The sequence below is a fragment of the Panicum hallii genome, chromosome 3 (assembly GCF_002211085.1).
Source record: "Panicum hallii strain FIL2 chromosome 3, PHallii_v3.1, whole genome shotgun sequence".
Classification (NCBI taxonomy): Eukaryota; Viridiplantae; Streptophyta; class Magnoliopsida; order Poales; family Poaceae; genus Panicum; species Panicum hallii.
In genome coordinates this window covers 14,095,829-14,121,468 of record NC_038044.1, presented here as the reverse complement: position 1 = coordinate 14,121,468, position 25,640 = coordinate 14,095,829, and the positions used below count along the sequence as shown (strand labels likewise).

Below are 25,640 nucleotides of genomic sequence, written 5' to 3'. Positions count from 1 at the left end.
GTCTGGATGGCTGACGGTCTTGAAAATTTCTTTCGGGTGGGGGAGGAGCCGGAACCCAAGCTTCACCTCCATGAGGGTCCACACTGTGTACCTCATGTTTATGTATGAGCTGTAGATACCTAGTTGCGTGCGCATGACGCCCTGACCACGTCACGCACGCTATTATTACGACTCGCACGCTGAGGCTGCCCCTGCCGCGCGCCGGCAGTCGGCGATCAGCGGCTCTCGTCGCGTCTGTCCCCAGTACACTTGAAAGGCACGGTGAGTGGGCGCCCACGCAGGTCGATTCGGCATAGGTGCGCTAGGCTAGCGCTCGAGCAGTACTGCAGAGGATCCCAGTGCCCCACGCCTGCGCCACAGCTTTGCCCTTTCTGGTTTTCACAGGCCTACATGAAACATAAGGTCTGAAACACGCGCGCTGTAGCGATCGCCAGAACGGAAGATAACAATTTCGGGTAAAGATCTTCCTTGTTCAATGCTATCAGTTTTTTTTTTCTGGGGGAAAATGACAAAACTACAAAGCGCTACAGCGACCCAAATTGTCCCTCAGCTTCTTAGCAAAGTTTCTACACACGCGTCAAAGTTTCTGATCACGAAAAATGGGAGAACTGATAAATCCTGGCCAACGGCTCCAAGGTCGGCGGCCACCTCTTCATCCTCGCCATCTAGAGCTCGTCCTGGAAATGGCATCCATGGCATAGTGTCAGGACACGATTTGACGCGTGAGAAATTGTTTTGTCGGAACTGAGAATTTTGGATGGATGAGCAACTTACGTGCTTCTCATCATCAGAATCCTTGCCATCCTCGGCATCAGAGTCAGCTTTGTCCTCGTCTGCCTTCTCATCATCTTCCTCATCCTGAGGTTAATATATGTAGAATTTAGATCAAGTACATCGCTTAAGTAAATGACCCAGGAGGAATATGATAGATGCAATGCTTACCTCTAGGTCATCGTCCTCATCACCAGCCTTGGCAGCTTCCTGTTGACAAGATATTCATAATCAGTGACAAGCAAAATTCCAAGAGAACAAGCAAAACCATGGTGGTTCAGAAGAAAAAAAAGAGACTTCAGACATCCAACATTTTGTCATTTGTCTGACAAATACCAAAAAAAAAAGAGCCAGGGGTATCAGTCAAAACTTAAACTCACACTGTATAATTTACCACCATTTGATTAGGTTTTATGGTAGTGACAAGGTAGTTTTATCAGTTAAAATCACATTCGCTTAAGTTTAGCTAAACATATATCAATTGGCTTGACCTGAAGCACTACCCACAGAAAACAGCAAGGTGACCACATATCATCAGAAAACTAGTCCCTACTTCAACACGGACCAGAGGATACATGACAACAACAACATTCAACAACCAATATACAATAATGGGCAATTACACAGTTTGATACCCCTCAGCACAAAACGTTTTATGGGTTAGAAAAATTACCTCCTCTTCCTTCTTCTTCTCAGCCTCATCAAAAGCAGCCTTCTCAGCCTGTCAAAACTCATCATAATTAGTGCATGTTGGATCAACCATGAGCTGGTGATAGGGGTTACAACAAGAAAACCAAACCTCCTTGTGCTTGCCCCATGTCTCCTCTGCAAATTTCTTAGCCAACGCTGGGTCGTCGGTGATGATGATGTTGTCAAACAAAGTACCTGATTTAACCTGTATATAGAAAAAGCCAGCATAACTAAACTGTGTTTGCCATCTTAACAAGAGAAAGGAAATGCTGACTATCCAAAACCAACCTGCCACAGCTCAATGCCAATGTACTTGAGGCTGTCAAAAGCATAAATGTATGGATCATCCTTGAAATCTGAGAAGCACAAGAATCAGCATTCACATTTCACTAGCTGAACAGTAGCAGACAAACAGATTTCATTTCAGGGGAACATACCTGGGTTGTCAATCATAGGTGCCTTCCATTTACCCTGGTAGTTCGGGTTCTTGATTTTCTGGCAAAAGACAGAACTCTCCATTAGACATCAGAATACGCATTACTGATTAAGTGTTTGTTAGATAGAAGGAACAGTCATACCTTTTGCTTCCATGGTCCCTTGTATTCTGGGTTGGGAATGGTAGGGGCAGTCCATTCACCATCTTCCTCATCATCCCAGTCCTCAGGCTGCAATGCCACATTTTAGACTGTTTAAACCCACACTGTTATCATCATATGACATACATACTAAATAGCCAGTTTAAGTACCTTCTTAGCATCAGGGTCAGGAATTTCCTTGGGAATGTCATCATAGCCCTGAAAGTAATGGGAAAAGGAAATGAGCCATGCTGCAGGGGGAAAATAATATAGCTTGTTTCTAACTGCAAATTTTCAAAGAAATTCAAGAAACTAGTGGCTAAAGCAAGAGCAAATAGCTCACAAAATAGATCTCCTAATTATGGCCAGGTAAGACTTTTTCATAAATAATTGACGTATACACACAATACCAAAAAAACGAATCAGTACCTCTGGCTTCTTGTCCTCAGGGTCAGGAATGTACTCCTTGTCATCCCAGTCTTCGGGCTGCAACCATCAATAATACAAAACCACTGTTAATTCTGAAGAAACACAAGAAGGAAATTCAAAGAGACAGCAACCAATATCATAGCTGTACCTTCTTAGCCTCTGGGTCCTTGATTTGCTTTGGGGGAAGTATGTCCCAGTGCTCGTAGACGCTGCCTGTTTGCTTCTCTTCATTGTCAATGAGAATGGTGTATGTCGCATCAGGGCGGATGATCAAAGTGTACACATGTGTCAGCTGGTCAGTCTCGCAAGGCACATCCTTCTTGATCAGGTGGTTCTTGCCATCCTTTGTCAGGATAGTGTGAACCTTCTTGGTGCTGTATCCACAGATATCTGGTCCAAACATAATGCTGCAGTACAGAAGTACCGAGTTAACTACGTGATAAGATAAAATAGGGAAAAAGAGTACAAGAATGGAGTCAAAAGCTACCTGTAAGGTGTGTCTCCACCGAATTTCTTCTGGTCGACATCACCGCCAAGCAACTTGACATAACCACCACCGCAGTCCAGCTTCTGCTCGTGCTTCACTGAGAACTGCAGCACCAGGGTCTTATCCTTGTTGCTGAACTCAGGGTACTCCGCCGAAATGGCATAGAACCTGTAGTCCTCAGAGGTCTGGATACCTGCAACAAGAAACACCAGTTCAGTAAATAATAAACTGAATCACCAATCTTCCTCGATGAGGTGTTTAAAGGGATTGTGCATTCACCTTTGTCCTCAGCATCTCCATTCCATTTCCCAGACGTGTGGTTCCATTCACCAGCCATGTTCTCATCCTTCTTCCAGTCGGACTTGACCCACCGACTTTCCCAGCCATCTGGGCATAACCAGGATCCATTTAGACAATGCGACATGCCAGGCACAGTGTATCATAAACAGAACAAATAAAATCAGCAAGCAAATTGTTAAAGACTCCTGAAGTATCCACTTATGATTGTAGCACCGATAAATGCAATGGATGTCCATTGATGGTCACCTGATGGCACAAACTGAAACCGGTAAAGTACACAACATGGTCGGGCCTAGATTGACAAAAATTAACACGATAACTCATTGTCGGGCCTAGATTGCTACTAGCATTCCATAATCAAGTCCCAAAATCAAGCTATGTTCCAGAACACACAGATATGCTATATTTGATCCGACTCATAAGAGGAATTGAAGTAAATTTCATCACATTATCGAATACAACCTATCAAACGTCAAATAACTGCATATCAGAAATGAACAGACAACAATTATCGACCAGTAGGTCCAATCCGAACCAGCGAGTAATTGAAGTGATGTGGCCTACCGAGATGACCGAACACTACAAATAAACGCCCCCTAGATCCCGCGAGCAAATGCACTCCGAACAACAGAAAAACGACCGAATACCCCGGATCGCTGCAACCTGGCATCATCAAATGGGCAGAAAAATCCTAAATCCTAAACCCTAAACAATTCCACGGAAGCGCCACCAGATCCCCGACCACCACAACACTCTTAGACAGCTAAACCCCTAAACCCCACGAAAAATGACAAAACCCCACAGATCCGACCAAACTAATACCAAACCAGTTCGCAGGCACTGCACTCATCGATCCACTAGATGCGTAGATCCAAGCCAAGTGATTGGGCGCATCGCAACAAACGGGATCGCGCTGCGAGAGGGGTGGGATCAAGGGGATCACCTTCGAACTTCTCCTGGAAGAAGACCTCGCCGGCGACGGCTGCGACAGAGGCGAGCGCGAGCAGTGCCGCGAGGGCAAATGAAGACCCCCCGCGAATCGCCATCCCCGGCGGCGCCCGACGGTAACTCGCAGAAGCTTACGATCCGATCTGACTTCTGAGGCCCCCGCTCGTGTTCTACCGGTCGTCGCGAAGCGCGGGCGAGGCTGCTTAATAGTAACAGGGAGCCTGCCGCGGAATGGCTTCCGCTCACCCACCCGGTGGGGTCACCGCACGTGGCCGTCTCTCTGACGGCTGGGCCCGGAGGAGGTGAGCGTAAGGCGGCTGCCGCGGTGGCGGGTGTGGGCCGTGGCGTCCGGCCAATGGGAGGCGAGCCTTCGGTGGCCGGCCAATGGGGGAGCGACGCGTGTAGAATTCGACGTGTTCTGCTTCTTCCTCGTGCTGCGGCCACGTCACCGTTCCTTATGGCCCGTCCGACCTGCTATGGACGGCCCCGGTATCTCCGCCGACGGGCACATCTCGATTGCCATTGGCGTTCCTGCAGGTTCTGAGAACGCAAATTACTGGAGAAAGTTAACCGTCAGTAGAGCACAGAGGCAGCGAGGAATATCCGAATATCATCCGGCGGCACCAAATCCATTCTATGGGCGCCTGTTCGTTTCCCACTCTCTAAACTTTAGACCCATCACATCAAAGAGAATCTTACTATTTAGAAGTATTAAATAAAATTTATTTATAAAACTTTTTGCACAGCTGGATGCTAATTCGCGAGATAATTTTAATGAGCCTAATTAATCCATAATTTGCCACAGTAAGGCTACAGTAATCATCCGCTAATTATGGACTAATATATCTCATTAGATTCGTCTCGCGAATTAACACTGGGGTTCTGCAATTAGTTTTGTCCGTATACCAAACTCGAGCCCTTTGTCCGTATACCAAACTCGAGCGCTTATGCATATTCACATCAGAAGGCTACAGCATTTCCAGATTCGCAGTATTACGATACAAGTCTAAAACACTTGCAAATCCTTTTTAAGTAGTATCACCAGTTTTCAGCTTTCGCTAACTCCAGTCCAATCTATGAGTACACTCATGATACATGTTGATTTACAGGGCACATCGGATGCTATTATGCAAACAAGCAGTGCGATCCAAAGCAGAAATTACATAAGGTTAGTCCCTTGATGTGGATACCTATAAGAAAAAAAATATCTATGCCACCACATCTGATCTCAGTGATAAGGGAGCTCCCTCAGCGCAAACACCATCAGCTCAAGCTTGCCTCTCTACTCCAGCATCGATAAATTAACGCCTGGATTCTCTTCATTTCCATCCATGTTCTTGCTGGAATGCTGGCAGATGTGCAGCACGGAAAGGAATGCATCCATCACAATTGGAGCACATCCAAAATAGGTGCAGATTGGGGTATAAAAAGGCAGCCAGAAATGACCCTTGTAGGTATAACATCCTGAAATGAAAAGAAGGTTTCAATAGTATGTCAGAAGTGATAATTTTATATCAGGTGTTAAAGGTATCCAAACTTGCAATACTGATCGCCAAAAACTCCATGTTAAACATATTAACTTATAACTGGAACATCTAGTGGAACAACTGCTGAGCGCTCTAAATCCAATATGCATCATGGAAATATAGCATCCATCAAGTTTTGCTTTTTATGTGTTTTAGTCATGCATATGTTTATGAGTTAACATGGTAGTGAACGTTAACTGAAGTAAACCTGATGCTTTTGAACCATAAATTTTCTTAAAATCAATTTGGAACTATTTCGGGGGCTCCAAGAGTTCCATAGGACCCATGAAGAACCTGACAAACCTTATATTCAGCCTAAACTAATTCCATCGCAAAGAAAATTTCCCATCACTATTCACTACAACACAAAAACAGAAGGTCCTTGAGTAAATCTAATGAAGTTAGGTGACTGACATGCAATGTCCACTGAAAAACTAAATCGTAGGGCAAAAAGGTTTCTCATATTGCTTGCAAAAATCTGAAAGTAGTTAATCACTAACTACAACAAAAGCATGCATGTGCTCTATTGGCTAGGGACCACCGAACCATACTGACGATCCACTTGATGGAAAGATATTGAAATACTATATCCTTTCCAAAAACTGAGCAGTCCATCTGTCTACCCTACACACAAATTTGACTTCCACAAGCTTCAAACATCTAATTTTCCCTGTCCCTTTAATGGATAACTCGCAACCAGTAATGGCATGGCAACCCGTGAAGGGTCATGCAATACAGCTCTTATCAGCTATAATCATGTATAAAAGCAGCTGCATTCCACAGATTAGGCCAGATTCTGGCCCAGTGAGTGTGACAGTCCAACCACAACGACGCAACCCAAACACACCCACATGCATCTGTGGCAACCACCAAAGGGATTTGGGAAAGTAATTAAACTTGATCAGCTAGACCTGTTTACTTCTAGATGAAGGTACGGTTACACTTATTACCCAAAAAAGAGACATTTTTAATTGCAATAGAAGACATTTTCAATTATAGAATACATCTCCAAGAAACTGGTTGATGCCTTGTTCATTACTAGTTGCCACTGGACTACTGGAAAGGGGTATCCAAGATTTGTAAGATTCTGTGGGGATGAGAGGTAAAATGGTGTATCTTCAAAGCTTGGATTAGAAGGCTTTCAAAAGAGGAATCAGAATGAAGGGTCATTGTATAGTGATATAGTCAATTAATGATGCTAGATGGCTAAAATGAGCGAGGAAGCAGAATACCTATACTTAGCAGTTGGTACAATAGCAGAATCAGGAACAGACTAAATGCAAATGATTAATGACAACATTTCGTAATAATCCATATGCAAAACTATCTAAATATGGAACAGAATTGAATTGTCAAGAAATGAACAGAACCACTGTTGGCTCAACAAAGTTGATTTGCACAGAAATCACAACAAATATGCATGCTCACAGCATCCAGAAACGGCATGGTCGATGAGCAGGCCAGCGGAAAGCATGGTGAAGCAATAAAACTGTCATAAGGAGCCCATGAATTGTGGACTTGTGCAAACTAGCTAGTAATGTCCTTCTTTGCAGCCTAGGGCCTTTGGTCTCCTCCTCTTTTGTGCTTTGCCATATGGCCTTTACAATAAGCTTCAGTACATCCACACAGAGCTGCTGTGTAGCCAGGGGAGGTGTGCCTAATAGGTTGGTTATTGAACAGAAGTCCTGGCCAGTGTTACATAGACACAGGTGTGGGTGTTCGTGCCCAAGTCGAGTGTGGGTGTCCGTTTCAGCAAAAAAAAAAGGAGCAAGCCAAATACCACTTAAAATCTGACAAAGGTGCTTGGCAAGACTTGGAAAAAAAAGGAACATGGGTGTCCAGGTAGCAACAGTCCTGAGTCCTGACCGCCCAAAACTTAGTTCCACCTGAGTAAACTAAAACACAAAATTAGCAATACTTTACTTCTAAGATACAACAGAAGCTAGACTTAAATAGGCAGGCATAAATCCAATCAAAGATACTTTGACTCATGCTGTTTACACAAATGTGCGCTTGTAGCAGTGACCTGGTTGTAATTGACTCATTGTGTCACAACGACACAAGAATACTTAACTTGATATGCAGAACAGCAATTACAAGAAAAAATCAGGCAAACATCAGATTTCAGTTTAATATGAACTGTACCTCTCATATATGAAGCTTCCAAATGCCACCTCTATGGATTAGAATGAATTCATCTCAAGGGTGTAAGTCCTCCGCTTGAGAAGCATCCTCGCTGCTGTCCGGTATGGCTCCTCGAATGCATCTAAAACCCAGGCTGCCGTAGCAGCCCCATTCCCTACCATGTCCCTTGTAGCCTCCTCACTCGGCTTGATGGCCACCAAAGTCGCACCATTTAGCACCAACCCCCCAGGCAGCTCAATGCATGGTGCGTACCACAACCACATGCTAAGCTCCGGCATGAGGGTCCGGTGCGAGGCTGCAGATGATGATACCGGTCTCACCCGCAGCTCCTGCAGTTGGCACTTGTCCATGGTGAGCACTCCCTGCCCATCTGCGTCCGTCAGGTCCAATCTTTCCAGCGTTGTGTGGTCAGCAACGATTGGCTGCAGCAAGTAATGCCTCCCTGCTGCTGCAATCAGCGAGCTGATTGTCCACACCACCCGCAGCCTCAGCCCCCCATTTGTATAGAACGATTCTGGGATGCTTCCTGAATCGTCACATTCCTCGGGCTCGCTGCGGCCACTGTCAACAGAGGGAGCTGTGCTCGCGCCATCTGAGCCAGCAGGGGACGGCGAGGCCGAGGATGCGCCGAGGATGACGCAGCTGCCGAGCGTGGACCCGAAGTCAGCCTTCCACTTGAGCATCACGCCGTCGTCCGTGCCAAGCTCGCCCGCCGGAAGCTCAATGCGAAGGTGGCGGAGCTCCTTGAAGGAGCGGAGCACCTCCGAGGGCGAGTGGTGCGATACGTCCCCAGGAGGCAACGGCGAGTACGACGTCGAAGATGGGGGGAAAGATGACGACGAGGAAGCGGAGGATGCCGAAAAGCCGGAGGCAGAGTGGGCCGGTGAGAGGATCTGGCCGAGCGCCTGGATGGGCTTCACGATGCCGCCGAGCACGATGCGCGCGATCTGTGAGAAGACCCCGCGGGCGCGTACAGAGGCCGTGGGGGAGGACGGCGCGGACGGCGAGGAGGAGGAGGGGGGCTCGTCGGGGATGACGCAGTCGACGCGGACGAGGACGGAGTCGACGAGGGGGACGAGCTCGTGGAAGCGGCGGGAGACGATGGAGCAGCGGCCGAGCGCCTTGACGTCGCCGATGCGGTTGAAGATGACGAGGAGGAGCGCGTCGGGGAGGCGGTCGAAGTGGTCGTCGCCGGCGGCCCCCGACAGCCAGCGGTCATCGCCGCAGAGGTCGCACCGCCAGCGGCGGGATCCCGCTAGATCTTCGGACATCGGCGGCGGCTGGGGAGACCGGATCTGGAGGAGGAGGGACGGGGGGGCGTGGGAGACGTGGGCACGCGACGTCACGAGGAGCGGTAGAGAGAGAAAGTAGAGAGAGATGGAGAGGAGGTCGGCTCGCACTCTCTTGTCTGCTCCTAGTTGTTTTTTGTTTAGGAAGATGCAGAGAAACCCCTGGAGCTCCCTGAAATTACCGTATACTATTGTGAATTTAAACACTAGGGCCTGGATAAAGTTTTATTTGAAACTGACTGCAGGTAATGCAAGGCCAAGAGCTAGATATTTCTGGCAAAACGGATAATTTGATCCTTCAACTTTTTCCAAGGTTCAAATTCGTCCTTCAACAATCAAAAGACCAATTTAGTATCAAACTTTTTATTTGGGCCCAATTTTAACTTTGATGTGATGTGGCACGCCTAGTCATCCCAAAGTGCATGTAAAATTCTTGGTATATTACCAAGTGCAACACAAATATCAATTTTATTGCTATATTAACCCATAATTCATTAATATAGCAAACTTAAGTTAGTGTTGATATTATGTTTACGAATAAAAGGTTTACACTTTTATTTATTTGTGCATTCTAATTGACTATTGAACCATATTTTTTTTTTGACATTGAACGCGAGGAAAAATTAGAGGTTAAAGAGTTTATTTATATCTATTGACTTATTTTTACATCACTCATTGTTGACTAGGCATGCCAACATGGGACGACACATAGGACTAGGGATGAAATTGAGCCCAAATAGAAAGTTTTGAGGACTAAATTGGTCAATTTTATAGTTAAGGGATAAATTTTAGCCTGAGGCAAAAGTTGAAGGATCAAATCGGCTATTTACCGATATTTCTCTACATGAAACATACCAAAGGTGGCCATAAATTTCAGTTAGGTGAATTTTTTAAACTACAAATTTCTTGTAAAATAGTTAAAAGTAAGCGTGAAAGCTGGAAATCCATTAAAAAAGAACACAAAAGATTTATTATGAATGGATATAGCAGCTTTTAAAAAAAAATTCAATATAGACGTGTACTCACATGTATATCCTGCCCCTATAAAGGTTGATGAAATTAGCATATGCTTCATATTATCGATGAATATATCACCTACCATTGAAAATACCATCGTTAATTTCTACAATAAATTTTAAAAAATCGGAGTAAGTTTAGGACTTTGAACCGGGGTCCAGAGCAATCATTTACTTTCCTTTTGGACCTTACTGTGCAAGGAGTTTCTTTGAACTGCTTCTACACGAACAAAGACAACAAGGTCGGTAAATAATTGATGACTTATGCCTTTTTGGCTTCTTCCTGTCTATTGATCCAATCTGAAAATAGTTCAAAGCTCGAGGTTCCAGACGGGCACTTGATGGGTTGAGTGGGTGTGCTGCACGCACAGTACTGACGCGGCGATGGCTGATGCCCGATGGCCTTTTCTGGGCTCCGAATTTCTCCTTTCCTCCGGGCGGCAGGCAGCTTTGGGTCGAGGACTGGCGCCGTGGCGCGCCTCGGCATCCCTAGGCGGCGGCGGCGGGAGGGGACATCTCTGCCGCCGCGCAGGCGCAGGCCCGAGCCGCAGCAGCGCAGGCGCAGGTGCGGGTGCGGAAAACGAGGGCGGAAGCGGCTGGTTTTCCGGTCATTTCGTGGGGATTCTGCTGAAAAGATGCCATGGTCTCGGTGGTCACCGCGGCCGCCTCCAGCGGCCAGCGCCGAGCTGCAGAAGCTATTATGCTCCCTCGCAAGCTGATGACGCTTGACGGCGACCGCGCGCGCAGAGCTAGCTTGAGCTAGCAGGATGTGTTTCTTTCCATCCAACGGAATCTTGGTAGAGTGGCTTCTTTAATTCGCCCGTTTTAAATTGGAAAATGGTGAACAATTGTGGCAATTCTCTACTGTTTAAGAGAGCCAATCCAGTTGGGCCACAAACATTTTTTTTCCCTTGCGTGGTGGCGTGGCGCAACATGTTGGGCTTGCAATTGCCAAAACAAAGAAAAATGGGATGAATCGCAGGTTTGGCTGGTGGCACGAGCTCCAGCCGTTGCCGCGGGCGTCGCTCGCGAGTCGCGAGGACAAACGGAAGCATCGCACAGCTCACACCGCTTTCGCCAGTCGACGACGTAGTGGCGTGGACGCGAGCGACGAGCGGACGGGACGGTTGGCCGGACCGGCCATTCGGTGGGACGCGTCCTGGCGGTGTCGAGCGTACAGGTCGCTGCCTCGTCCGACCTCGAGCATGACAGCTCACGCGTAACGGTTCTCCGGGCGATGCTCGTCGAGGTGGTTGGTCTGGTCGTCGCCGACGATGCCGACGCCTCGACGGACGGCGACTGGTTGGATCTGAGGCGTCGGGCGCGGGATCGGGCGGCTCGCGTGGCCTCGGGAGCATGGTACACTTCTTGGTTGGGCTGCATGTACACGTACCGAACTTCCAAGCGATTCAGGTTCCCCCATAACAGTCTCTAACAGTTTCTTATTTCAATCTAACATCCGTGCATGTATCCATCACAAAAGGTATCTTTTGCTGAGAAGATTGCAGGTACATATGCGAAGGCTCGGTTCGAATGCGAAAACGATACGCCAACAAGCAACGATTCCACGAGTAGACACGAACCATTCTTCCCACTTCTCCATTTGTTCACCTCTCGAATCATTTGCTGTCCTCTCTTATCAAGTTATCATGCAAGAACGAATGCCTGATGGCTACGCTATTGTTCCAGCGCATCAGCGCCGGGAAGTTCCAAAGCAAATACGTTACGTTGACAAAGAAATAAAACGATAAATGTTCTGAAACAAGCTTTGAAACAACTTGAAACACAAACACTGTCCTTGGCGGTCGTAGCTTCAGTCTCCTCCTCAATATGCCAGTGGCATTTTTGCGTCTTAGCGCAGTTCAAGAGCATGAGGACATACCAAAGTACACAGCTTCACAGCACAGACGATGTGCACGAACCGTTTCCCTTGATATTCATTTTTTTCCGCTTACATGCCATCAGAATTATCAAAATTCTTGTATATTCTCAGGCCAATTTGCATCCGGAGATTACACCAAAATTTTACATTATGTCTCTATCGAATGTTCCCCCAACAACTGAACTTAGTCCAAAATTAAGGACCTGAAAAGGTTGAAAGTCCATTTGTAAAGGGTCAAAAACATGAAAAATCATGCTTTAATCTGCCAGCTATTATCTTACAGAAGGGGGTGAAAGAGGATCTTCTACATTCTAGACAGAAGGGGACCAATCAGGGTGGGGACAGTGGTGCCTATTGCATGGGGAATAACATAAAAAAAAAGGATATTGTACATGAAACTTCGCCACTCCTTGTCTCAAACTCAGCAAGGAAAACAAAAATGTCCTCAAAAATAAGCCGCGCAAGGAGCTGGATAGTTGACCACCAAGATCCAATTGGCACCTAAATTGTCAGGGATAAAAGGCAACAAAAATATATTAATGGTGATCAGGCATAAGGAGAATAACAAGATAAGTATCAGGTCAATCAAGTATTTCCACATTAAACAATTATAGAAACCTACACAATATACTCTTTGTATCAACCAAAAAAATAAAGATGCATACCTAAGTGGCTTCTGAAGAGCTACTGCATCAAAATTAAGGATTTGGTGGATATATGCTCTCAAAGTATGATCTCAGGCGTTGAATGAGACTTTCCACCAGTGACTCCGGAACTTTTGACCTAAATATTCTTTCAGAATCTGATTTTAGCAGCTTTCTGCATTACAAGAGAAAAGCATAGCATTAGAACATGAATCTGGAAATATCTTGAGAGTACTTAATCCAACCAAGGCCTTTGATATAAAATAAAACTAAGGAAAACTACAGAATCTTAATCAGCAAACTTCCTGCAATCAAAAAGCAAGATGTTTTCTTCCATTAACAACAGCAAAGCACATCACCTCATTGCATCAATATCTTGAGGAATGCCTGGGTTTTGAATTCGCCGTCTCTTTTGTGAGCGCATAAAATTACTGACATCATCCACCCAAACAGACAGCCGAAGCTCAGAAGAAGCTGACTTAGCAAGCCTAGATTTTTTTAATCAACAAAACACTCCATTAGATTACAAGATTATTACAAAATGAGACAGAATATAGTCTGCATATACATCAAATGGGAGAAAAGAGAGTGTGGCCGTAGCTAGGGCAAAAATGGTAACACCGTAATTCATACATGGATCACTGAAAAATGTCAAATTGATTAGGTATAGGGTTTTGATGAGGCAAGAGCCTTCATGTGTGATTGCTAAACACTAGGGAAAGTTGTCTCCTAACATCTACGAACATCTAAGCCCCATGCAAGTATGCAAAAATTAGCACGGTCAGAGTTGGTAATATTTCAAAATAAGCTCAAATGAATCATGTTCTGCAGCAGCTTACTTTCCAGCATTTACCAACTACCATTTCTAAAACAACACATCTGTATCCATCCTAGATGCTACTAGTTCTTGACTTCAGACTATCCTCTCCTCTATTAATACAATGACACACAGCTCTCCTGCATCATTTGAGTGATAAAAATAAAAAAGATGCTAGTAGTTCAAAATACAAAGTTTTATGTGCAAACCAAGTATGGATAATTAGATGTTAACATATTCTAAATTCGCATTGTAAAGGATCAAATATAATGAGTACATGACTGAACTTGGAAGCTGCTAATGTTTGCAAAGTGCAAAAGGCAACTGAAAGAAATGGATGATCCATATTTCATGGAAAAATATATCAAAAGAAACAATATTGATTAAGGGCTTACACTTCCTTAAACCTGTCTTCTTCATGTTGGCGTTTCAGGTGCACGCTATCCTTGGATGAATTCGCCACATCCTTTACTTTAGCAGACTCTTCATGGTGTGAAACTGGACTTTTAGAGGCAACAGCACCAGATGACTGCTCAGAATACTGTTGAGCACATGTGGCATTACCATTACTGGCCTCGCCAAGATATTGGGAACGAATCAGGTGGCCATTTCCATTTGCATCCTGCAATATTCTTTCTGAATGATCATCAATCTTTCCACAAGACATAGTACCATCGGCATCCTTTTTACTGGGTTCCGCAAATTTTCCAGTCTTGTGCCCATTTGATTCTGATGGTATAGCACTCTCATTAACTTCTGGGTTCATTTTTGAAGGGAGGTTTTCTTTGCCATTTGACTTAACCTTCTCTGTCCCACTATTCTTAAAGTGAATCGGCTTGATAAGTGGACCTGATGCAATCTTGCCATTCTTCAGGGGCAGCAGGGCATTACCTTCGGTAGAACATGAACCATTCTGTTTTATCAAAGGTATCTTCAAGGTCTCATTAGGTGAGGTGCTTGATATGCCACTTCCATTGGTGCTGAAAGGTTTAGCTGCAGTAGAAGAGCAACCATTTGGACTAGGCTTTTGATTTTTCGAATTCAGTATATAAAATAGGATATAGACCTTCTCAGACAAAACATTCTGAGAGCTTGATAGGGAGACATGAGAATCGTTACAACAAAACCATCGACCAATAGCATCCTGCAGATAATGCATGTTCCTAGTCATAATTTAGATAGATGTAAAAAAAAGGATCAAAGGAGCCTAAATACTGATTGAATACTTTATTACCTTAACATACGCATAGTAGTGACCAGAATCAGGGGAGAGCCCTGAGTGGACGATACAACCAAAAAGATTATATGCTGGATGTGAATCCTGCAGCTCCATGCAAAGCAATATATATTTTAATCAATCAAGGAGGATAACTGATACAGAATATATTGTCGATATTATGAGCAACATATGCACGAAAAAAATAAAAACAAAATGTTTTCAAGAAGACATGGAAAAGCACCATGCCTTGACTAGATGAAAAATTTATTATTACAAACAGTAATGGCACAATATATGATTAGCAAATCAGCAAAGTTAATACATTCATACAGACAACAAAGAAAAATAATTCACAAAGGAGCTCGAGTGATCCACAATCAAATACAGAGAAAGAGAGTTCAAGTGAGTAAAATCCTGCAAAGCAGTCTCACAGTCCACATTGCCATTGCACCTCTCTGATACTGTTGTACCCTCCTACCAATGCTATGCCAAAATGATACCCATAAGACCTACCTAGTTAAAAAAAAAATCCTTAAAATTAGATGGCCTTGAATCGTGATTTAGACTGGCGTATTTTGGTGATAGTTTCATGCAGTAAAAATGACCTTGAGTATCAAGACCGGTAAACGAGGTAAATAACTGACAACTACTACAGAAAGCAATTTGATGCAAGCATGCATAAAAATTAATAGCGTAGGAGGCACCCAAGCACCAGCAGATTGGTAGAAGTCCCAACAGGGGAAATTCAAATTCTACATGAACCTGTTCATTAGGTGACTTTACTCTCATCACACTCAAGGTAATGACATCTGACCCCTATCACACTCAAGGTATTTCTCTTACCACAACTCTAAATTCAACTTGACTTATCACCAAAACAAAATACACAAAATGGCTAAGCAAACAAAAATTGGTTCCCTAGAGCTGCATCAATAAGGAATAAGCTCTATAGCTCAATTGTAGATAACTAAATTAAGTATCTATAGCTCAACTTTGGCTTGTCTTAAATACAATAATTATTCAGTGGCTACTAAGTATACTAGTACAAAATTGGGAACCAAAAGAAAACGGCTAACGAATGCTAAAACCAAATTAAACCAGATCCTATGCATAGGTATCAACAATGAGCACGAATATACTCCTACATAGTTAAGATATAATGAGCAAGTATCAACAATGAGCAAGTATACGGTTTGCAACATTGAAGAAGTTATTCATTACTCCTGCTGTTCGTAAATTTATGCAGAATGCGTGCAGTCAAAAGCTTTGTAACTTTGACAAATATATAACCTTTTTTTGAAGAAAAAAAGAAAAAATAAAAACTATTGGCCATATATACATAGTATCACTGGATTTGAGTATATCAGCAAATGGGAACTGTGTTGATGTCCAAGACCTGACACATTTACAAACGGAAGGAGTTGGTGGTTTTTCTCTCTGGTAATAGTAGAAGCAAACTGGTTGCGAAGAGCTTGCAAATAGCTCAAAAACAAAATCAAAGATAAGAGCATGTTACATCAAAACAGAGGACAGAAAATTAGGGCTCAAAGTGGCAAGGATATCCTTTTCCTTGCAGGAGAGCCATTTTAGTGCTTAAAAAATATTTTTAGCTCAAATTTTCTGATAATTAGACCTCACACACAAGTACTAAATACAATTACAAATAAAGGTCATGAACTAAGCAATAGTTTGCTCAAAAAATTAATCGCTAGCTCAGACAAAACCCATTAGAAGTGAGTATCACAGATTATTAGACAAAGTTATTATAAACTAGTTTGTGTACATCTTCTTTTTTTAAGTTGATCGGTTTACTTGGCTCAAATGGACATTTGCTGCAATTACCTCAAAGAAATTTGATCCACATAATTGCAAACATAGTCCTTGAACAAACTAGAAACTGATGGCAGGAATTATAGCATACCCAAAAACTATCAAACAAACAGCTAACATGTGGTTTCATCTCAATGAGCAACCTACTACAGGGGAATAAGTAAGTTTCACAGATATATCTGCATTCTCAATTTTTTGATGCCTAAGGAAAATTCTAAGATTAAGCAATCCAAATTATATGTTTTACCTGGTTTTTATCATACATGAAGTCAGAAAGAACAAGAGCCTCCTTGAATTCTATACTCCTGTTGATCTTTCCACCATTTATCCCCTCAAACCTCTAACAGCATCATTAAAAAAACACAGACCATCAGCAACAGCTCCTAACCATGTCCAAAAAACAAGAACATTTTTTGTCCAAAACAAAACATCAGAAATGACTGAGGATCAATAACCTTGAGTTGTATGACAAGCACCTTAGGTGCCCTGAGTATAAACATTTGCTTCCGTGCTGACGTGAGCTTTTTACATCTGCCATAACCAAAATCAGAGTTAAAGCCTGTTTGGATTTTGGACGTAGGAACTGGAAATACAGGAGAAACATATCTGGATGAATGAAAAGAAAAGCACAGGAAATTTTTATCGCATCAAGAAAGGCGATAGCAAAGTAAGTATTGAATATACTGGAAACAAATCCTAAAGTTGACATTAGCTGCTTTATATTGACAATTTCAATTTAATCCAGATAGAGCAATAGGGTGTTTTTTTTACCAAGTTTGTCTTATTAAGCAATCATATACAGGTGAAGTTACCAAGGTTATATGTGATATCTTTTGCCTTGGTGTGAAATGTATACATGTATAAAATTCCAACCACTACAGAATAGTAAGCTTTTCCTTCTCTAAAAAGTAGCCAGGTAAATTTCAAGAGGTTCAAACTAACATTTACATTACTGTCAAATTGAAGGACTAGAAAACTGAACTAAGTTTTTTCTATAGGGATAATTACATTGCAAAAGCGGCTGGTGATAATTTCTACGGGATTCACAGTCCAGATTATGATCAAACCTAAGGGCGAGTTTGTATAAACCCATTCCATTCCAATACATGTGGATTGGAGTGGAAAATGAACTAATTTCCACCTCAATCCCTCCCAATACCTATGGGTTGAAGGGGATTATCATGTTTCCAAACAAAGTCTAAAGTGTCCTGAAAGTTTTTTGCATTCCAAACATGTGATTAGTGAAAAATCCTACAATACATGTAACCTTCCTCTGGAAATCATTTGTTCCATTAAAAACATACCTTTCGCAACTATATTTGTTTGCACCCTCCAAGATCTCCGGCTGAAAGAAGCGGGCAAGGGCATCAGCAACAGAACTGCTCCCAGGTAGATCGAGACTGATATCCATTATATCGTCTGTCTTGTTTGACTCGCCCTTGCACAAAAGACACTTCACCTGACTGAGCAGCGCCCCACCAAATGTCTCCCTCATAATCATACACATACCCTGCCCCCGGCCCTCCTCCTCACCACAGTTTCCATTGGCAACTGCCGCAGGTAGCCGCTTGCGCATGCGGAGACCAGCAGTGTGACAGGCGTCTACGACATAGCGGAGGAACTCGTGCGCATCCTCCTGGCGCCCCCATCTGAAGTGCTCGGCGAACAGGGGCATGCAGCGGATGATCTTCGCTGGCGAGTCGAGCGCCCCTGCATCTGCCCGTAGGAGCCGCGCGATCTGGCGCTCGAGCACGCAGAATGCACAATCCTTGTCCCTGTTCGGGAATATCTTCTTGCCTACAATCAAACAAACCTACACGAACATCAACCGCCTGACGAATTGCGAAGACACAAGTACACAAGGGAAAAGGCGGTCGCGCTAGGGTTCCGTACACAGGTTGGAGTGCCGCGAGGCGAGGCAGAACGTGGCGAGGGGCGGCGTGGACGCGAGGCACTGGAGGACGCTGTTGAGGTAGCAGGTGTTGCCGAGGTTTTTCAGCCCCGGGGGCGGGCCCGTGCGGGGGCGCCGCGGAGGCGGCGGCGAAGGTGGCTCCGCGGTCGGGGCCATCACCGGCTCCGAGGGGCGGGCGCGGCGGGGGTAGCGCCGCCGCGGGACAGCACAAGGCCCCCCTCCTCCTCCTCCTCCGCTCCACGAAGCGCCGCCGCCGCCGCCGCCAACTCATCCGATGGCATCGCCCACCAGCGGGCGCCGCGGAGGAACGGCCACCGTGGAGAAGCTGGGCGCTCCCGACGCGAGCTCGAGGGTTGGCGCGGTCGGCGAGGGGAGCTGCGAGCGGTGGGGAGGGCGCGCGCCCTCGAATCGGGCAGCAGGACGGCGACGAGGGGACGCGAGAGGAGGGACGAGGGAGGGAAGGCGAGCTGTCCGATTTTCACCCTCCGGGGTCGGAAGAGAGAAGGGTACTAAAGAGTTGGTTCGGTGTGATGGCTCGCGCGGTTGAGTTCGGCTGCCGCTCTGCCAGAGTTGGTAGAGCCGACCGAGGGTTCGTTCGTTTCCTCCCTAAAGTTTAACTCGCTACGTAAAAAAAAATCATGCTATTTAGAAGTATTAAATAAAATTTGTTTATAAAATTTTTTGCACAGATGGGGGCTAATTCACGAGACAAATTTAATAAGCCTAATTAATCCATAATTTGCCACAGTGATGCTACAGTAATCATCCGCTAATCATGGATTAATATACCTCATTAGATTCGTCTCGCGAATTAGCCCTAAGGTTCTGCAATTAGTTTTTTAATTAGACTTTATTTAATACTTCTAAATGACAAGATTCTTTTTGACGTGACACCTCTAAAATTTAGACCCTAAGAAATGAACATACCCTGAGACCGAGAAAATTCGGCAAGCTTGGCCGTTTCCATTTTTATTAAGCTATCTTTGATATGCAAATGTTGGTGTACAATTTTGCTTGATGTATTTGAGGATTTTATGAACAGAAAATACGAGCAATTATCTTATATACCATAGATTCATAAATTTAAACAATAGATAATTAAGTTCTATCTCCGTTAGGTTTCTTTCTTTAGTTTGCTAGTTGTTCACCGTAGATATAAATAGTCCATGCAAATTTTGGCTACCAAGACGGCCATCCCGGATTTGGTCGATTATTGGCTAGAAAATAAACTGAATGTGCGCACATGATCTTGGGCAAACTAAAATATGGCCTCGATCCAAACGCAACTCCGCCCACAGTCAAGAACCAAATTTTGGCATGGTATGTATAGGTTGTCATCCAAATACACCCTTGGTTTGTCTGATCCATAGCAATTTGATGAGATGTTTCGATAAACATGATCTCTATGGATAAGTGTAAAACCATATAGTTATGGTGATCAAATTAGAAAGATATCAAGAAGATGAAGACGTGATGTACGCGGTTAATTTTTTGTGCTGTAACTCGTTGTAAATGCGGCAGATAAACAATGCTACACTTGCAGTACAAATAAAGCCTAAGGTTGATAGTTTCGATGTTGTATAAACAAACTCGTGCTAGACTAATATTTGTAGAGCTATGTTTGGTATGATTTTTCACCGACTTCTCCTGATAATGTAAATAATATTCACATGAGTTCATTTTCTCTTTCTTCTATCTTCACTCATAAAATACACTTAGGAACTGATGAAATTATTATTTTTAGCTTTACTAGTTCGGATTAACAGAGACTACAATATTGGAGCTGGTGCTCTCAAGAGTCGTTGGGTTCAAAGATATTGTAACTCTTTCGATCTAAAAGACAGTACATCTAGATATGATGTAGTTTAGGTGTATATTAAATTTATATTTTTTTAAAAAATCTTTAAGGATTTATAATTTGTAACGTATGGAGTATGATATAGTACCTTTGGGGGTGTGTAGATCATCTACTCCACAAATATGAATATGCAGCACAACACATGTTGTAAATAAAAAAACAAGATATATCATCCAAGAAAAAGTAAATTAGAAGATAATTTAAACTTTGATGTGATCCAAGTTCAAGTTCTCAACACAAGGTAGGTGCTCGTATTTTTCTAAATTTATTTTAGAAGTTAACTACGCTATTTTTTAATATTATGTGATTTTATACATTGTTTTGTTAAAAAAGTGAAATAATTAAAATTATGAGAATGGTAAATTTTCTTTCTTATAAAGAGAAGGCAGCTCTTCGAGAACACGAGGAAGCCGCGCTTATAGCTAGGAGCCTAGGAACCGCACTGAAGCAATCCCACTATCACGGCCTCACTTCTCCCCCTGCCCCACGCAAGGCACCCAAGGCCTCCTCACCTCCCGCTCAAAATTCCTCAACGCATCGCGCGGAGCGCCGCCGTGCCTGAGCTCGCATGAGGTGTGCCTCCCCGCGCCCGCAGCCATGGGAGCTCAGCAGAGCGTCAACGCAGGGAAAGGTCATTGCTCTTTCCTTTAACCTGTCTTGTTTTGTTCGTCGGGGTTGTCAAGCGCGTGTGTAACATGCTGTCGTCGCTCACCTGTTCGTGGAAATGCTGCAGCCAAGGTGGATATGCAAGTCGACCTCACCCACATGCTGTGCGAGGCGCTGCTGCTGCCGCCCCTCAGGTGCTCGGTCTTTTGCCTGTTAGGGAGAGCTCGAACGCGTGTGTGCGTTCCTTCATGTTTTTTTCCTGGCTATCGGATCCTGACGTTCTCGTGTTCTGGGTGGTTTCAGGAGCTCTAGCGTCGCGTTATCACAAATTGTTGGAAGGTAGGCTTGTCTCCGTTTTGCATTCGTTGGTAAATTTTGTTCATGGGCACTTTAGACTTCAGCATCCTGTGTCTGCCTATCTCTGTGCATACGCCTTTGGTGCTCGGTGCTTTGGACATGTTTGTGCTTGCACGCTCTTGCATATGTGCATCATTGTCTTGTCTGTTTAATGCACATGCAGATTCTCGCTCTGTCATTTTATCAGATCTGTGCATTTGTGCGTCATGCCTATGCATCTCTCTCTGTGTATATGTGTATAGGTGCTTATGTCTTCATTACTGTTTGAAATCTTACTACCGTATTGTGAGTTTTGGGGTTTGGCCTGCAGGATATCACTCAAACACCCAAGCCTCTTTGGGAGAAGCGAGAAGTTGGATGTTATATTGGATAAGGGAATCAATGATTCCAACGTTGTTGTTGCCTTTAGGCGCCCAAGGCCTGAGTGGTTGTCACAGCAATCATTTGTGATTCAGGTTGGCATTGTGTTCAATTTATCTCGGTTATCTTTTTTTCTTTTCTAAAGTAAAGCTGAAACACCGGGAAACCTACATAGTTGATGATCTTCTGACTGACTCTCCACAAATTTTCTCATTTTCCCCTGGTTTGAGCAATCAGCACTCAATGACACCAGAAGTTGCAGTCCATGGGTTCCCGGCTGATAACTTCACACGATCAGGGAGCAGAGGGATAAACCTTAGCCGGCTGTCATTTGGTTTGGAGCTTAATGAACCAGCAACATCAAACTGGACTTCTGGAACTAGTGTTAAGTTTGAGGTCTGCCTCTACTGAAATATGATTTTTAGCGTTAATACCATTTTATAAAAAATATTTATCTGTTGCCTTTTCCCGACAGCATATCCGGCCTGTTAATAATCAGGGCCGCTCCATTGCCAGAGACCATGATGGCTTTCCTCTGACCTGCAGGTGATGATTTCATTTTTTGAGGGGATTGCTTTAGAAATGTAACTTGAAGTGGTTATCAATGCCTAATAGTCTTGTCCTGCAGTGGTAACCTCCATGATAACATGATCATCTTGAAGCAAGAATCTGGTTATGCAGATGTTAATGATAATAGCTTCTTAAAAGTAAGTTTATGCCTACTTTACGATGCATTTTCTACCGTAATGCATATCTTACACAATAATTCTTATTGGTAGGTTAACTTCCAAATGGAACAAGGATTACCACTTGTACCAAAATCACTGACCTTCAATAGAGTTAAATGTGCAGTTTCAAAAGGCATTAAGTTGGGCCCAACATTTTTGGTTACTAGGTAATGCTGCCCCCACTATTCATTCTCTAGAATGCTCTTCTCTGTTGGTTCTTCATTTCTCTCTATCTTACAGTCTGACAGGTGGGTCCATTGTGGGGGACATGGCACCATATCAAGCTTTTGCCATAGGTGGACTTGGTAGTGTCCGAGGCTATGGTGAGGGTGCGGTTGGTTCTGGAAGACTATGTCTAGTTGCTAACTGTGAATATACGATTCCCTTGGTATGTATAATAGATCCAGCCTACATTATGGATTTTGGTTTGATACTTATACTACTTCAGAACTTTGATACTTAGAACAAAAGTGAATGAGGACCATATTAAAGAAAGATGAATAGAAGCAGTTGCAACAACACTTGGAAGCAGTAGCGCTTACCTTTGACTAATTACATGAAGTGGCAACTTGTTTTTAGCTAGGTAGTTTAAGCAATTAACAAATACTTATTTATGAGTGTGCGGTTTCTTGATTCTTAAACTTTAGGTTTAACAGGTTCCTTTTGCAGTTTATCATGTGATACATCATACATGTTTGCCTGTTCTGAGCTAATCATGTGATACATGTTTTATGGCCTGTTAGTGTTCTGTGGTAGTTCATGTTGACCATTTGAAGATCAATGTATTATGCTACAAGCTCTGAATTCTGAGAGGTGTTTCTACGCGTCGCTCCTTTGTCGTGGCACACTGTTTAGAGCACTAGACAAGGGCTGATTCTGGGCACTCCCTGTTATGATCCTAAGATCATTAGGGCAAAAACTACCAGGAAGATAGCCGGGCGTCATCTTGGAGGGAGACTAGACTGTTGGGGGGAGTTGGGGTTAATTCTTCTTCGTTGCTTGATTTCAAATGACTTGTCATACCTCTGCATATATAGAGCCGGACCTAACAACCTGATAATTATCCTAACAAACCAACGAACTGATCTAATCTTGCTCCTAATCCTTATCTCTCTATGTGAAGGATACATGGGCTGGCCCTCTGGCCTCCCCATAACACACCCTCATTGATGTTGAGTGGTGTAACATCTATATCTTGATTTCTCTTTGATGATATTCGTTGAATGTGAAATACACTTCTGTAAGTTGTCGTGGTGCTTTCCAGCTACCCGCAATGCCACTACTGAAGTATGATCACACAACTGTGTAATCATTTATTATTATTTTGTTTGGAAAAAGTTTGGAAGCTTTCTTGAATCTTTTAATTAATCGAAAGTGCAGATCGGGGATAAAAAATATGTAATATATGTTTATCAGAAATCAGCAACAAGGCTCTAGCTCGAGAGAACGATGGTCACTAAAAGTTTTGAAGAAAAAATGTCAGCAGTTAGGCTCATGTTGCCAAAGCTAGTACTCTAACTAAGAATTTTCCATGAAAGTGTCTCCACCATCATCAGTTCATTGCGCCTATTATTCAGAATAGCCATATTTCTTTGGAATGAACACAAAGTATTGAAACTTATGTTTCTGTGAAGGCTAAACATCTCGAGGGTTCTATTTTCATGGACTGTGGCAGTGACTTGGGATCTGCTCGTCATGTTCCTGGTAAGGGCATTGCTTCCTCTGCGTATACTAGTGTACTAATTTCTCTTTGTTTCAAAACAGACTTGAGATTAATTGAATAATTCCCAAGAAAGTAACAGCATAATTTCTTAATTTATGTGCAATTTTGTTTCTTTTTTTTTAAAAAAAGCTTGGAATTTTTACTAGAATCTTTTACGCAATCAGAATTCAGAGCAGGGATGGCAAAGTTTACAAATTCACCAGAAGCTGAAATACATTATTCTACCCTGCTCTATGTAATTATCAAGATGTCTTGCAGGATTTTTTGTCGAAATGTGTAGATGAGATATCTTCCAGATTGAACTAAGAAAACCAATATTATGGCATGAAAGACATCAATGTGCTGTATAATACATGGCACTTACAGAAATACGACAAAAATACATGATTGATAATAGATGACTGCATACTCATCTTTAGTTATGGAACATGCAGTTTTTAACTTCACTGTGCTTTATTATCATCAGAGGCTGTAATTTCCATGGTCTTACAGCAGATAATTCATTCCTGTAGAATTTCTATCATCAACGATTATTTACACTTGATTGCAGGCAATCCAGCTCTACGGCAGGGGAAACCAGGATTTGGCATTGGATTTGGATATGGACTTCACTTCAACACGGACCTAGGTCAGATCCGTGTCGACTATGCTATGAACGCATTCAGTCGCAAAACCATCTACTTTGGCATCAACAGTAGTGGTGGCTCGTAGGTTATGAGAAACAAACCTCTCTCACTTAACATAGACTTGCAATTCAAATTGATTCTTGACATAGAAGGGGCTCCCCTGGTTTCTTTCTTGACGGTGTGTTCCGGACATGCCAGCAGAATCATCTTATTTCTATATGCTGGCATTCAAAAGCTGTATAGTTGAGATGCACGAGATGCATGCCCCTTATTATTTATTGTTACATTTTTTTTTCTGGTCACACGCTGAACAAACGTGTGCCGATAAGATATGTGTTGAACTGCTCCAAAGATACTTTAAGTACATTATAACTTCATTAGGTTTACAAAATATACAAATCCTAGGCATGTAGCTTCATTGCTTGTCGTTAATTTAGTCAGATGGTGGACAAAAAGTTCGCCGGTGAGATGGTATGTGTAGAACTGCTCCAAAGATACTTCCATTTCATTTCATCACTTTACTGAAAAATACTTATACTACAAGTAGATATTTGCGGCCAATTGTCATGTCGTGGAGTTTTTTTTCTTTGAGGGGGTCATATTGTGGAGTTGTGTCGACGTCAACGTCATATATTTTGCATTTGAAGGGCAGTTCGTTCCCTGGGACAAAGTGTGCATCCATTTTTATTCACAAACCTGTCACCCGTGCGGCAGATGGAATCTGACGTCGCCTCTGATACGCTAGTGATTAGCATCACTTAGCTTTTGGATGCGATATGTTGATGTTGCTATTTGTACCCGAAAGGAAAAGATCAATCCAGCTTTCTCGAGTGTCAATTGTCTCGTCTCGTCTCATCTCATCTGCACAGTTCATAGCGAAAAGGGCAAAGAGATGCGATGCT

At 43.4% G+C, this 25,640-nt stretch overlaps 4 protein-coding genes across 8 annotated transcripts; 1 reads left to right on the top strand and 3 right to left on the bottom strand.

Annotated features, from left to right (window-relative positions):
* Positions 1–438: 438 nt before the first annotated feature.
* Positions 439–4,396, bottom strand: LOC112884559 (calreticulin). Of its 2 annotated transcripts, XM_025949969.1 has the most exons (14): positions 4,196–4,396; positions 3,232–3,339; positions 2,953–3,145; positions 2,614–2,872; positions 2,466–2,522; positions 2,208–2,255; positions 2,040–2,126; positions 1,899–1,956; positions 1,750–1,817; positions 1,571–1,666; positions 1,445–1,492; positions 943–981; positions 775–858; positions 439–677 (listed from the first exon to the last, which is right to left on the bottom strand). In XM_025949969.1, exons 1-14 carry the CDS (start codon positions 4,296–4,298, stop codon positions 666–668), a joined length of 1,260 nt encoding a protein of 419 aa, XP_025805754.1. In that variant the 5' UTR covers positions 4,299–4,396; the 3' UTR covers positions 439–665. The 2 variants fall into 2 exon arrangements, with proteins under 2 accessions (XP_025805754.1, XP_025805755.1); XM_025949970.1 differs by lacking the exons at positions 2,208–2,255; positions 2,466–2,522.
* A 795-nt stretch (positions 4,397–5,191) lies between these two features.
* LOC112884561 (F-box protein At5g46170-like) lies at positions 5,192–9,261 on the bottom strand. Of its 3 annotated transcripts, none has more exons than XR_003227131.1 (3): positions 7,872–9,261; positions 7,507–7,621; positions 5,192–5,664 (listed from the first exon to the last, which is right to left on the bottom strand). XR_003227131.1 is itself a non-coding variant. In XM_025949971.1 (2 exons), the coding sequence occupies exon 1, from the start codon at positions 9,140–9,142 to the stop codon at positions 7,910–7,912; it is 1,233 nt and encodes a 410-aa protein (XP_025805756.1). In that variant the 5' UTR covers positions 9,143–9,259; the 3' UTR covers positions 5,192–5,664; positions 7,872–7,909. The 3 variants fall into 3 exon arrangements, 1 of the variants encoding a protein (XP_025805756.1); XR_003227130.1 differs by having other exon boundaries at positions 7,507–7,612; XM_025949971.1 differs by lacking the exon at positions 7,507–7,621 and having other exon boundaries at positions 7,872–9,259.
* A 2,828-nt stretch (positions 9,262–12,089) lies between these two features.
* Positions 12,090–19,021, bottom strand: LOC112885834 (ubiquitin carboxyl-terminal hydrolase 25). Of its 2 annotated transcripts, none has more exons than XM_025951500.1 (9): positions 18,462–19,021; positions 17,873–18,365; positions 17,024–17,099; positions 16,816–16,908; positions 14,754–14,840; positions 13,915–14,663; positions 13,062–13,190; positions 12,724–12,877; positions 12,090–12,559 (listed from the first exon to the last, which is right to left on the bottom strand). In XM_025951500.1, exons 1-8 carry the CDS (start codon positions 18,634–18,636, stop codon positions 12,757–12,759), a joined length of 1,923 nt encoding a protein of 640 aa, XP_025807285.1. In that variant the 5' UTR covers positions 18,637–19,021; the 3' UTR covers positions 12,090–12,559; positions 12,724–12,756. The 2 variants fall into 2 exon arrangements, with proteins under 2 accessions (XP_025807285.1, XP_025807286.1); XM_025951501.1 differs by having other exon boundaries at positions 17,873–18,381; positions 18,462–18,594.
* Positions 19,022–20,753: 1,732 nt separating this feature from the next.
* Positions 20,754–25,115, top strand: LOC112886963 (outer envelope protein 80, chloroplastic). Its single transcript, XM_025953012.1, has 11 exons — positions 20,754–20,969; positions 21,072–21,138; positions 21,248–21,283; positions 21,612–21,756; positions 21,899–22,057; positions 22,137–22,207; positions 22,290–22,368; positions 22,441–22,556; positions 22,630–22,777; positions 24,024–24,093; positions 24,663–25,115. Exons 1-11 carry the CDS (start codon positions 20,936–20,938, stop codon positions 24,821–24,823), a joined length of 1,086 nt encoding a protein of 361 aa, XP_025808797.1. The 5' UTR covers positions 20,754–20,935; the 3' UTR covers positions 24,824–25,115.
* The last annotated feature ends 525 nt before the right edge of the window (positions 25,116–25,640 follow it).

Excerpts from the sequence above, each read along its gene's own strand:
- LOC112886963 (XM_025953012.1), top strand. The coding sequence starts at position 20,936 with ATGGGAGCTCAGCAGAGCGTCAACGCAGGGAAAG. Across the intron at positions 21,757-21,898 it reads AGCAATCATTTGTGATTCAG|CACTCAATGACACCAGAAGT; the intron begins GTTGGCATTGTG and ends TTGAGCAATCAG. Across the intron at positions 24,094-24,662 it reads ATCTGCTCGTCATGTTCCTG|GCAATCCAGCTCTACGGCAG; the intron begins GTAAGGGCATTG and ends ACTTGATTGCAG.
- LOC112884559 (XM_025949969.1), bottom strand. The coding sequence starts at position 4,298 with ATGGCGATTCGCGGGGGGTCTTCATTTGCCCTCGCGGCACTGCTCGCG. Across the intron at positions 1,957-2,039 it reads AGGGACCATGGAAGCAAAAG|AAAATCAAGAACCCGAACTA; the intron begins GTATGACTGTTC and ends GTCTTTTGCCAG. Across the intron at positions 1,493-1,570 it reads CATGGGGCAAGCACAAGGAG|GCTGAGAAGGCTGCTTTTGA; the intron begins GTTTGGTTTTCT and ends GAGTTTTGACAG.
- LOC112884561 (XM_025949971.1), bottom strand. The coding sequence starts at position 9,142 with ATGTCCGAAGATCTAGCGGGATCCCGCCGCTGGCGGTGCGACCTCTGC.
- LOC112885834 (XM_025951500.1), bottom strand. The coding sequence starts at position 18,636 with ATGGCCCCGACCGCGGAGCCACCTTCGCCGCCGCCTCCGCGGCGCCCC. Across the intron at positions 16,909-17,023 it reads TGCTTGTCATACAACTCAAG|AGGTTTGAGGGGATAAATGG; the intron begins GTTATTGATCCT and ends TGATGCTGTTAG. Across the intron at positions 14,664-14,753 it reads ACTACTATGCGTATGTTAAG|GATGCTATTGGTCGATGGTT; the intron begins GTAATAAAGTAT and ends CATTATCTGCAG.